Source organism: Gambusia affinis, linkage group LG17, assembly GCF_019740435.1.
Source record: "Gambusia affinis linkage group LG17, SWU_Gaff_1.0, whole genome shotgun sequence".
Classification (NCBI taxonomy): Eukaryota; Metazoa; Chordata; class Actinopteri; order Cyprinodontiformes; family Poeciliidae; genus Gambusia; species Gambusia affinis.
Genome location: NC_057884.1, coordinates 4,108,373 through 4,120,622, shown reverse-complemented (window position 1 = coordinate 4,120,622; position 12,250 = coordinate 4,108,373). Strand labels below are relative to the sequence as shown.

General features: G+C 42.1%; 2 protein-coding genes across 6 annotated transcripts; one reads left to right on the top strand and one right to left on the bottom strand.

The window, feature by feature from the left end:
* Positions 1 to 1,159: 1,159 nt before the first annotated feature.
* Positions 1,160 to 4,688, bottom strand: mzt2b (mitotic spindle organizing protein 2B). Of its 5 annotated transcripts, none has more exons than XM_044144466.1 (5): positions 4,571 to 4,656; positions 3,809 to 3,997; positions 3,578 to 3,726; positions 2,612 to 2,749; positions 1,160 to 1,750 (listed from the first exon to the last, which is right to left on the bottom strand). In XM_044144466.1, the coding sequence occupies exons 2-5, from the start codon at positions 3,982 to 3,984 to the stop codon at positions 1,605 to 1,607; spliced, it is 609 nt and encodes a 202-aa protein (XP_044000401.1). In that variant the 5' UTR covers positions 3,985 to 3,997; positions 4,571 to 4,656; the 3' UTR covers positions 1,160 to 1,604. The 5 variants fall into 5 exon arrangements, with proteins under 5 accessions (XP_044000401.1, XP_044000400.1, XP_044000399.1 ...); XM_044144465.1 differs by lacking the exon at positions 4,571 to 4,656 and adding an exon at positions 4,197 to 4,369; XM_044144464.1 differs by lacking the exon at positions 4,571 to 4,656 and adding an exon at positions 4,141 to 4,359.
* Positions 4,624 to 12,236, top strand: trim23 (tripartite motif containing 23). Its single transcript, XM_044144461.1, has 11 exons — positions 4,624 to 4,791; positions 5,383 to 5,545; positions 7,173 to 7,294; positions 7,377 to 7,655; positions 8,650 to 8,832; positions 8,939 to 9,154; positions 9,251 to 9,385; positions 9,474 to 9,603; positions 9,687 to 9,797; positions 10,307 to 10,431; positions 10,532 to 12,236. Exons 1-11 carry the CDS (start codon positions 4,624 to 4,626, stop codon positions 10,709 to 10,711), a joined length of 1,812 nt encoding a protein of 603 aa, XP_044000396.1. The 3' UTR covers positions 10,712 to 12,236.
* Positions 12,237 to 12,250: the final 14 nt, after the last annotated feature.

Here is a 12,250-nt window from a genome sequence, read left to right as displayed (position 1 = left end):
CATATTTTACATTAGAACAGGATTTAAGAGAAAGTCTACACTCTCATCTTTCAGGAAGTCTTAATTTTGTGTCCTGCTATCAGCCAGCTACCGTTCTCTAATATCAGCAATGAAAAATTATAAATACACACTACGTGTTGGAAAACTGTGTTTGGTGACTGACCTTTATTTCTGTCAATCTGAAATGACAAAAGTTGGAAAAAGACCGATTCTCTTGGCGTTTAAAATAACACAAAACAGCGTAAAAAGAGCTTGTTTATTTATTTATTTTACAATTTTGTAAACAACAGCTGCCGATTAAACTGAATGTTACAACCTTGACATGATTATATGAGTTGTTTTTACTGAAAAATCCATCAGAAGAGCCGTGAAAATGGTCAGATCCGCGCTTCCGACAGGGAACAGATTTTCACAGGGGAACAGAATTTCGCACAAAACCCGTCAAGTGTTTAATGCAGCAGCTCACACCGTCATTTATCCAACGCCTTTTCTTTTTGTTACGTCTTTTATCGCCTAAAATGAGTCCACAAACTATCACTACTGTTTGATTAGTCTAAATTCATGTATGGTATGTTGGGGATTCTATGGGATTTTCTTCAGGAATCGGTTCTTGTGTGGTGTGTTGCTCCTGCCGTGTGGCTGGACACTCGAACCAATCGAACCTGTTGGACTTTTATCGGCTCTGTGGTCACAGAGGTTTGGAAAATCGGCCCACAACGCTCTCTGACTCTGGTCGCTATGGTAACGTTCACACAGGCCTTCAAAATAAGATACAGATTGCGTGCTTTGTTTCTTACTCATTCTGCGGCATGTTGGCGCAAGACGTAACCGACAGCATCTGGTTTAGGATTTTCAAAATAAAAGCTCCTCCAGACTCAATACATAGAACGGACATTTCATTATTTTTTGCGCGGCCCGGTACCAATTGGTCCACGGACCGGTACAGGCCCGGTGGTTGGGGACCACTGCTTTAAAGGGCAATCACAGGAAAATCTGCTTATTCAGCAAAGTTAGTGTACGACTTCACCATGAATATTCAACACATTGCGTTAAATTATTGCAGCAGAATTAAGAGGAAAGTGAACTACTGTGTTGAGATCTGTCAAACTGACAAAAGGGTTCATTTGGTTGAAATCATTAAAAAAACAAAACAAACACGGCAAGTTAATCAGATTTTTATTTGAGTTTAATGATATAAAAACATGCACACATTTGGGTTTTTAAAATAAAAAAACGTAAATATTTGACATTACCATTAGTACGTCACTTAAGGTAAAAGCTCCATTTGTCAAGCAACAACTATATTAATGGACGGATAAGGAGATACTTTTTGTTTGCAAAGCAATCCATCATCCCTTGTGCTGAAAGCACACTCACTAAAGAGGAAGGGCGGTTTTAAATGTTGAGTATTATTTGTCAAAATGAAGGTCAAGATGAAAAAGTAACATTTCTTTTGTTGTTGACAAGCCAAATGGACATAAAACACCAAAACAAAGAGCAAATAATTCTAACCATTTGAAACGTAAACAGTGACAGAGTAAAACAAATAATTTATATGAAACAAAGCCTACATATTTACATAAGGTCCCACACTGAAGAGCCTCTCATGAGGAGTTTATTTGTGACGAAGAGCTACTGCTGCCTGAGCTCTTGGTCTTCTGCCCTCTGGTGGCGCTTGGCTGCCGCTGCACCTTCTGGCTGGAGTTCTCTCGACTCTTCTCACTCTGGCTTGCTCCGGGTTTATTGCGCACTGATTGAAAAAAACAAAAACATAACCAATCAAACAAACAAATTAGAGGGTAAAATAAAATGAAGATGATTTTCTGATCTCTGGTTCCAAGCAGCACGGCACTTATGGAGTCAGGGAAGGCAACGATGGAGTGAGATGAGGCACATGTTGCCAAATTTTGATTAATGTTAAATGAATCCAAAATATACAGAGTCTTCGTATATCTTTGAAAAAATCCAGATTCAATTTATGAAAATAATTTTTTATTTTCCAGATGTATAATTTCTAACTGGCTTTGCTTAATCTGATAAAAGGTGATAAATAAAAACAGTTTCTCTCCCCCATTTTTTCTTCAACTTTTTTTATGCTAACATAAAATATTTACCAACAAATGTTTTAGCATAAGAAAAGTTGGCATAATATTTTTAAATGTCAAGTTGGCATGTTATTTTTATGCTAACATGCAAATGTTAGCATAAAAACATTTATGAGCTAGCATAACTGCGTTAGCATAACTGCTTTAGCATAACTGCGTTAGCATAACTGCGTTAGCGTTGTTGCGCTTTCAACAACCTGTTTTCAAGTTATTTTAGGGAATTTATGCTTTTGTAAATCTAAATTAATCTCCATTTTTAACTGTTTCTTCATACATTTCAGCCTCTTTGAAAACAAAACAAAATAAATGGCATGGTGAATACGAAAACAGTCACGGACGTTCTAGTTTATACATGCTCGCGCGCACAAACACACACACATGCACACAAAACTGTTTCCATTCAAAACAATCAATGGGGTGAGGAAGTCTCTGGTTTTGTATTGTAAATATGACGAGAACTGCTATTTGTGAGAAAAAAACCCAGATGGAAGTGAAGGAGAGGGGACCTTGAGAGTGAGCTGAGCTAGCATCTTGGGGGCCGTAGACTGCAATCTTAGTGTTGACCCTTGCGGATCTGGGGGCTGACGCTGAATGGTGGGCTGCGGCGGGCTTGGGGCTTTTCCCAGAGACCAGAGATTCTTCCTCTTCAGAAAGCAGGAGGCACAGAAAGAAAAGAAACAATTTGTGCAGAACAGAAAGGAAATCTGAAGGAACAGTGGCAAACACAGAGGCTATGCTTGGTCTTCATTTCACCCCCATATAGCTGGAAAGCCCTAATCGGTGAAGAAAACAGGGAGGAATTGGTGTGAGTTTGAACTGAACAATAACTTAAGCAACGTGTGTGTTTTACAGATCTGAAACAGAAAGTTAAGAGCAAAGAAAAGATTGTGGGAGGAAACTAGTAATAATAACAACAGCATTTATATTTGCTGGGCATTACCACGTTACCAAGGCACTGCTGAGGTATGAAGCAGCAAACGGAATTTATTTTTCGGCTCTCTCCGTTGAGATGCACTGATCCGATGTTAATATCTGTATTGGTCTTGATCCATTAGGGCAGATCTATTCAGTTTAATTCCACACTCTGTGCTGTGAGGGACGTCTAATTGCACTGAATGAACAAATGAAAGTTGTGTCGTTTTTACATGTTTGACCAGGCTTGTGAAGATATTGGTGTGTCTGAGTGTGTTGTACTGGTGTAGAGTTATCAAATAAATCTGTAATTCAATCTGTGTTTAGAAAAAAAAAACTGTTTTCCATATTTATCTGAACGTGGAAAATTCTAAAAGCAAACTTCTTCAGACATTTAAAGTCTCGGTGGTTGTAAGGTGACTAGTTGTGACACAGTTCCTGGGCCATCAATACTCCTATAAAGTAATGTTTATCTAAACCGGTCCTTTGAGGTATTTTAGTTTAAGTCTTAAGACAGCTGTTCCTTCCTTGTCCGTCCTAACTTTAACAAACAAACTGACCTTTGACCTCTGGAGGCGCTGCGGTCGTGCTGGCTGTGTGCGAGGACTCTGCGGAGCTTTCAGGGACTCTCAGGCCCGCACACATCGCCTTCAGCGTCTGGAAAACTGCTTGAGGGGCCACGTTCATCTTCAGCAGGTCCGCGATAATCCTGGTCGGGCGACGACAAGTCAGTTCACTTCTCCACTGGCCAAACAAAAAACTTTACATTTCTGCCGATTTGGGACACTCACTTGAACACTTCCTGATCCACTGTGATCCCTGCAGCTTGGGTCAATTCAAAGAGTTCACTCTCTTCAGCACTGAGGACCTTCTTCTTCTTTATGGCATATTTCTGCACGTTACTTGTGACGACCATCACGGGAGAGTCAGGGGCCGTGGCCCCCGTCTGCTGGGCCTGCTGAGACATCACTGGTGGAAACCTGAATTATTGGCGATAACAATAACAACTGAATCAGAAAGTGTTTCTCCCGCCCAATATAAAACCATGGCACATTCGTCTTCCTATTTTTTTAGATATTAACTCATAGAGGACGACAACAACACGTTAAATTAACAAACATACCAAATCACAATGCTTCATTCAATAGGCTTATTGTTGTCATGAAAGGAGTAGTTTACCGATTGTAACGGCATACAGAATCAGTTGACGAAACAAGACGCGCCCAAAATGCGTCACTGATGCAAAATAGTGCCGCGTGGGATGACGGGATATGTAGTCAGAAGCGCTTAGACCTGGTTAGAGCTCGTTAGTTTATGCAAACTTAGCTGTAGCGTCTATTTGTTATAGTTAGCGTACCTGCCTTGAACAGTAATATGTAAGCTACAACGCCGCCTGGCAGCACGTTAAATAAAAAAAGATAAATAAGCGTATATAGTTGCTTTGTTTATCACACTGTTTCATATTTCTTTTTACATTTCACAATTATGCGCTACTTTGTGTCGGTCTATCACATAAAGACCCGCTAAAATACGTTGCATTTTATGGCGTTGACCTGATAAAATGTGGAAATTTTCAAATTATGAAGTTTACGCAGGGTAGCTGCAGATGCTATCAAGTCCTAGCAGACGAAAGCGGAAGTGCTCGGGGGGCTGTCCTCTCTGCTGTCATCCGAGAATGGCCGCCGCTGCAGCAGGGATAAACAAGCAGGGCGCTGTTGCGACGATGGAGTCCTGTCTCCGGCACGGGAGGGGAGCGAATGGAGGCGCCGTGAAGGTTGGAATAATGTCACTGGACATTAACAGCCAGACTCGGGTCGCTGTGCGGGGTTTCATCGGCTAGTTTTGATGTTAATGAGGAGCTAAGGCTGCTGCGTTGGCGTTGTTGGCAACGGATGCTAAAGAGCAATCTAGCTCTTATAGGAACTGCGTATGCATATGTATTTATTTATTTATTTATCTATCATAAAAGGGTTGCTTTCTGGTTGTTTCTTGAAGATGTGTGTAGAATGTAAGGCGGGCAGGTGTTGTTGGGAAGCGTTGCTGCATGCTAATAGAGCTCCGTGTGCCAGTCGCTAGTCGGCGTTTGCACTGGTTCAGGAGCACTGCAGCTGTTTGAAAATAAAGCTCAGCAATCACAAGTTCACGTGTTATAGAAAAGCTGCGCTTTGCTTTGCATTTGCATGAAGCTAACAGAAAAAAAAGAACAGAGGATTAAAGTTAATTGCAACTTTCCCCTTCGGATTCACACTTCATAACTGCATTCCTTGAAAGCATCCTTCCGCTTTGGGTCAAATTAATCGCCCTCTCTTTGCAGTTGTCAAAGCTTCAGAGGACGGGCAGTTCATTTTTGCTTCGTCTGTCGCAGGTGTTGGAGTGTGGCGTGTGTGAGGACGTCTTCTCCCTCCAAGGAGACAAGGTCCCACGCCTGCTGCTCTGCGGTCACACGGTGTGCCATGACTGTCTCACCCGGTTGCCGCTGCATGGCAGAGCGGTCCGCTGCCCCTTCGACAGACAGGTCACAGAGCTGGGTGAGGCACCGGGAGCTGCTACATGCTGAGCACTGATGCAGACTTTCTGGAAAAGTTAAATAGCAAGACTAAAAGGGGGAGAATAGTTTCATTTACTACGGAGCTCCTTGACTTTTTTTTTTTTTCTAACATTTTGTTATGTGTCAACCACAAACTTCAGTATATCTTAATGGGCCTGTGCGTAACTGATTGACACAAAGTACAAAGTCATGTTCAGGAAATTTAAAATATTAATGAAAAAGGTATTTATTACCATTAATTATTTTTGTGCTAGGTGAAATTGAAAACAACGTCTAGAGATGTGTATCTGACCGTTGCACCAATGGTGGATGGTGATCAATTTTTCCCCTCAGAATTATATTAACAGAAAATGACCCAACACTCACAAGTCCAAATTTGAAAAACAAACAGTTTTCATCTTCATGTTTTAATTAAAAGTTAGAATACAAAGAGAGAATTGGTTCCACAGACTTAGACACCATACGGGGGTTATAAAGAAAACCTCAACCATACAGACTGTTTATATTGAAGTAAACTGAATATTTTTTTTGGATTTTGATGCAAAAAGTTTTAGTTTGTTTTGAATTGCATACAGTAAAATGCAGTGGGATTCACCAGCCTGGAAGTGGGCAGAGTGCCCAAAAATTGGCACTCAAAAAGTATCCATTCAACAAATCGAGGCCAAGTCAAATTTATTCATATAGCATGTTTACAACAGCACAGGGTGCACAAAGTGCTTTACAAGGGAAGAAACCAACCAAAAGGCACCAAAAGGTCAAAAACCAAAGCAATCAAAAGCCAAACTTTAGACAGAGGAAAAAGCTTAAAAGACTGTCAGGCTAACAAAGACGGGTAGAAAGGAAAAAGACTAAACATTAATAAAAAATATACCTCGAGTTAAAGTAGAAAAGTATTTTGTAAAACGGCTGCTTGATCAATCCATCAATCATTTAATATTACTAAATTACATCACCAGATGGACTGAAATATAAATGGAAATGATGCATATAAACAACCAAATGAGGCAAAACAAAAATATTTTCCAAATCAATTACTTTTAATATAAAACCTATCAAACTTTAACAAAAACTGCAGCTCTGTGATGCTGAATTGTTGGAACTTCATTGAGTGAAGTTGCTCTTAGTTGGTAAAGTATCCAGATATTTTTCCTCAAGAAAGAGTGGCCATACTGCATTATAAAATAACTCTAGGAAAAGTAAAAAGTACAGTGTTGTAATAATTCTCCTAAAACGAAATTTGACTAAGTAAACGTAAGTATTTACCATCCAGATCTGCACCAGACCCTTGAACACTGGTTGAGTAACCAAAACATGAACACTATGATACTGGTAGGTAAATTGTTCTTTTCTTCCAAAAGGGACAAATAAAATTCAGCTTGTACAGTCGTGATTGAAGTCGCACCTTAATGTGGCCCAACTTGTCCGGCTGGTTCTCTTTCAGTGCTTCTGCCTCTACAACCGTTGGGGTCACAAATTAGTTTCCAGAAATGAAGCTTACTAGTCCAGAATCTATTGGACAGTTCACACCCTCTCTCTCCGTTTCTTCCAGTTTGCTGTAAAAATCTTTTACTCACTCAGTCAGTCTGTCTGTCTGTCTGTCTGTGTAGGGGACTCTGGAGTTTGGGGTCTAAAGAAGAACTTTGCTCTGCTGGAACTCTTGGAGCGCCTCCAGAATGGAGCGAGCAACCAGGCCGGCCTGGCCGAGGACGCTCTGAAAGGCATGGGAGAAGTAAGGCGGAAAAACCTCCACGCATTTTAAAGAAAAAAAAAAAAATACAAAATCCAATCATCTTCTCTCTCCCGTTCCTCAGTGTATAATCCGTTGCGACGAGGACGAGAGCCACACAGCGTCCATGTACTGCACGGTGTGCGCCACGCACCTGTGCGCCGAGTGCTCCCAGCTCACCCACTCCACCCGCACGCTGGCCAAACACCGCCGGGTGCCGCTGGCCGACAAGCCTCACGAGAAGATGCTGTGTCCGCAGCACCAAGTCCACGCCATCGAGTTCGTCTGCCTGGAGGAGGCCTGTCAGTCGGGGCCTCTCATGTGCTGCGTTTGCAAGGAATACGGCAAGCACCAAGGACACAAGGTCAGGCTGCGCCCGCAGACGTTGGTGTTTTTTATTAAGTGAAAGACAAACATGTCTTGTATTTTGATGCTTTTCAAAACTTTTTTTTTTTTTTTACGTTGGTTTGCACATTTCTGCTAATGAGCTAATTTTTAGCTTAGCTCTTTTGCTAACTCCTGAAAACATTTATCTCGCTCAGCTTCATTTCAGACACAGGAATTATTAGAAAAGTTTGTCTGAGGGCTACACAAAAACATCAGACTAGATATCAGTATTATTTTAAAGAAATCAGTGAATGTTTTACTTAACTAAAGACTCCACTGATGAAGAAAAATTATGCCTGAATGCTTTTAGAAATCGTTCCACAACAGTCAGACAAACTGGCATTGGTGGGCACTCTTGTGCTAGTTCACTATTAGCGGAGCAAATTTTTATTTTTTTTTGTTTAGCGTTTTGCTAACTTTGAGCTTTTTAGCACACTTAGTTTCCCCTGAATTAATTTACTTGGTTGCTTTGTAAACCTTCAGTTGGAATAAAGTTCGACATCTGTGTTGAACGTTTTGGTTATGAACTGTTAGCATTTCTTCAAGTAGTTAGCCAATTATATCCATGCTCTTATTTTGAAGGGGGTGAAGATTGTTTACCCAGCTCTTTTGAAATTATATTTAAAAGAAGAAACTGGAACAAAAATAACAGATTTGATCGTGTTGAAGGCAACATACTATGACGGGATATCAATATGTAGAAGTTAGCGCTTTAGCATTAGCTTCTGCATACACCATGTTAATAGAGGTATATTACATACAATTAGTGCTCTAGGGTTAGCACAGCTAACTCTTTAGTTAGCACTGCCCTCCACTGCTTTTTAACAGCTAAAAATAAAACAATTGGCATGGCCAATCAAAAGCCAGACCTAAACCCAAACAAGAATCTGTGGCAAGGCGTCAGCGTTGATATTTACAGCTGCTCCTCGTCTGACAACTCGTGAAAAGGTACGGCTTCACGTTCTGTGCAGCACGCGCTTCTGGAAACGGAAGCCAACCAGATCCGTGCGTCCATCCTGGACATGGCCCACTGCATCCGAACGTTCACAGACGAGGTGTCCGAGTACTCCAGGAAGCTGGTGGGCATCGTGCAGCAGATCGAGGGCGGGGAGCAGATAGTAGAGGACGGCGTCGGCATGGCGCACACGGAACACGTAAGGCGAATGTCTTCCACCTGAATTATGGCGCTTTTTCCTGCAAATGTTTTGCTTTTAAAACTTTTTTTTTTATTTGATTTTATTTTAATTTTTATCCCGGGAGGTCCCTGGTACGGCGGAAAGCGCGCGCTCCTGCGTCCGGGCGTACTTCGCCGACCTCCACGAGACGCTGTGTCGGCAGGAGGAGATGGCCCTGAGCGTGGTGGACGCTCACGTCAGGGAGAGGCTCATCTGGCTGAGGCAGCAGCAGGAGGACATGACCATCCTGCTGTCTCAGGTCTCCACTGCCTGCCTGCACTGCGAGAAAACCCTCCAGCAGGTCAGGAACCTTTTTTTTTTTTTTTTTTTTAAAGCAAACACAAACGAACAATCAGACGGATTCAGACACATCACATCACATCATTTCCCACCGCAGGACGACTGCCGAGTGGTGCTGGCGAAGCAGGAGATCAACTGTCTGCTGGAGACTCTTCAGAAGCAGCAGCACCAGTTCACAGAGCTGGCTGATCACGTCCAGCTGGACGCCGGCATCCCCGTCACCTTCACTAAGGTACCCACTGTCCCCACCTACAGACACTTAAAACAAAACAAAACAAAAACAAGCACCAGACGGCTGACGGACGTTGTCCTCCTCCCAGGACAATAGAGTCCACATCGGACCAAAGATGGAGATCCGAGTCGTGACTCTGGGGCTGGACGGAGCGGGAAAGACCACCATCCTTTTTAAGCTGAAGCAGGATGAGTTCATGCAGCCCATCCCGACCATCGGTACGGCCTCTTGTTAAAAACATGCTGCAATATCAGCGATTAACACATAAATCAAAGATGTTTCTCCTTCCTGTTTCTCCCAGGTTTCAATGTGGAGACAGTAGAATATAAAAACTTGAAGTTTACGATCTGGGACGTGGGAGGAAAACATAAACTGAGACCTCTCTGGAAACACTATTATCTGAACACTCAAGGTATGTTCAGGTTGAGTATTTAGAAAGAAAAAAAAATTACTATCAAGTGGGAATAGAAAATAAACCTAAAGGACAGTATTAAAACTCCACCTAAATCATACATATATGTCTAATTTTCAACTTTCAACTAGCTCCAAAACTTTTTTTTCTGTCTTGAAAATATGTGAAATTAATTGCAAACTTTGAAGTTTTTCTTACAAATTTACAACTTTTTCAGCCTTTTCTTTTTTGCTAATTTCTGAGCTTTATCAAAAAGATTGTTTTAATCTACAATGGTCCTACATGCAGGTGTATTTTTGCCTCTATCTCCGTGCTGCTGCAGTTTTCTTTTGTACATTTCTGTCGTGATAGACGCCTTAAGATTTCTTCATAATGGTCACAAAAGAGTTCTTAAAAAAAACCTTGAGTCTGAGTTTGTGAAAGCTTGCGTTTGTTCATAATGGTCACAAAAGAGTTCTTAAAAAAAACCTTGAGTCTGAGTTTGTGAAAGCCGCCGTTTGTTCGCACAGCGGTAGTGTTCGTGATCGACAGCTGCCACCGAGACCGACTGATGGAGGCGCACAGCGAGCTGGCCAAACTGCTGACGGAGAAGGAGCTGCGGGACGCCTTGTTGCTCATCTTCGCAAACAAACAGGTAACGATGGAAAAGTTTTTATTATGGTTGCTTTCAACTTTACCCTCTCCCGGCCTGGAAACGAGCCCTTCACTTATTTTGGCGCCGCTCGCCTTCGCAGGACGTCCCGGGCGCCGTGTCGGTGGAGGAGATGACGGAGCTGCTCAGCCTGCACAAGCTGTGCTGCGGGAGGAGCTGGCACATCCAGGGCTGCGACGCCCGCAGCGGGATGGGGCTCCACGAGGGGCTGGACTGGCTCTCCAGGCAGCTGGTGGCCGCCGGAGTCCTGGATGTGGCTTAAACATCATCATCATCATCATCATTAATCTGCCATCAACGCGTCCTGCACTTACTCACTTACTGATTTTACCCTAAACCTCCAGGATTCGGCTGAAAGCCCGGTTTCATCTTTCCTCTGGAGTAAAGATGGAAATGCCTCCCCTGGCTTTGTTAAAACCACAGACACCTTCTGAACTTTCAGAATGAACCCCAGTCATTCGTGGTCAAAACCTTCATTTCAGTAACTAGCCTATTTACTCTGAAACGCTCCGTGTGCTGCGACAGTCTAGACTCTATTTTTTCCCATTCAGAGCAGTCCTTGTTGTGATTTTATTATTATTATTTTTCTCAGCTTCAGTTCTGCAAGTTTAGCTCACTAACCGTTAGCTAGTTCAGGTAAGCGACTACAGTGACCTTGTATTGTAAATCCAGCACATCTTTGCAAATGACGTTATCAACAGAGCTAGTAACCAGTTATCGCTTCAGTGAGTCCAGTGGCTTCTAGTTGCCTCATCGCCTGATGTCAGCAACACCTGCTGTAGTGCAATCGGCTCGTTTCGAGTCGTCTTAAGCTAGTTTGTCCAAGTGTGTGAACCTGTTTGATTTTCCGGACTGGACTTGAAGGGGTCGCACTGCTTGTTTCCGGTTGATTGGATTGCTTTCTGTTACAGAGTGACTGTTTACTGAATTTATTTACAGACAGGAAAGGAGGGAGAGATGTAGAGGGGTCGGGGGGCGTTTCTGTGAGCAGAAGATGAAATGCCAGAATTATATTTAATTTTTTTCTCCAGTTTCTCTTTTTGAAATCCGTTTCCGCCATGAATGGGGGAGAAAAATAAAAGCCCAACAGGAAGTCACGATTGCGATTCAGTCATGACTTTCTGAGTCGTGATCTTGAAATGCAAAATTGTAATTTTGACTTGTAAAGTGACGAAGCGTAACTTTCCATCTCATCGTTCCGAGTTTGAATCTCACCACGACTTTAAAAGTCGACATTGACAAAAAAACATTTGCGTTCGAAGTCGAAATTGACGTCGGATCTTACAATTATAACTTTGAATCTCATAAATGTGACTTCCTGTTGGGCTTTTTTTTTTCTCTCTCGCAGCAGAAACAAACTTCGGTATGTGGAGCCAGATGAATCACCTCCTGTTGCGTTAACCTCGTTGTTGAAGAGAAAACATAAAAAATGTGAAACTTTGATATGGGAGTGCGTAGAAGACGGCGCGCCGTTTTGATCCGCCGTGTGAATCCGAGACGTAAACCGAACACTGACACTTCTTAACGACGAACCATGGTTTGAGTTGGATCTTTTATTCATTGCTATGTAATGTTTATTATTTGTATCTATGTATAAAAAGGAAAAAAAAAATATCACAATGCACGTGTGAAAAAGCCTTTTCATGTAGTTTGTGAGAACTGAGACGTGGAAGCACAGTACGCAGTGAAACCTTTGTTACAAGTGGACTTGATGACGGCTTTTGTAAATTATAAATAATGTGATGCTGCAAAAAAAACAAAAAAACACATTAAACTGTTTGACATCATTTGTACGGCTGAT

Excerpts from the sequence above, each read along its gene's own strand:
- mzt2b (XM_044144466.1), bottom strand. The coding sequence starts at position 3,984 with ATGTCTCAGCAGGCCCAGCAGACGGGGGCCACGGCCCCTGACTCTCCC. Across the intron at positions 3,727-3,808 it reads GTGGATCAGGAAGTGTTCAA|GATTATCGCGGACCTGCTGA; the intron begins GTGAGTGTCCCA and ends TCGCCCGACCAG. Across the intron at positions 1,751-2,611 it reads TAGCTCAGCTCACTCTCAAG|TGCGCAATAAACCCGGAGCA; the intron begins GTCCCCTCTCCT and ends TTTTTCAATCAG.
- trim23 (XM_044144461.1), top strand. The coding sequence starts at position 4,624 with ATGCTATCAAGTCCTAGCAGACGAAAGCGGAAGTGCTCGGGGGGCTGT. Across the intron at positions 5,546-7,172 it reads CAGACAGGTCACAGAGCTGG|GGGACTCTGGAGTTTGGGGT; the intron begins GTGAGGCACCGG and ends CTGTCTGTGTAG. Across the intron at positions 9,155-9,250 it reads GCGAGAAAACCCTCCAGCAG|GACGACTGCCGAGTGGTGCT; the intron begins GTCAGGAACCTT and ends TTCCCACCGCAG.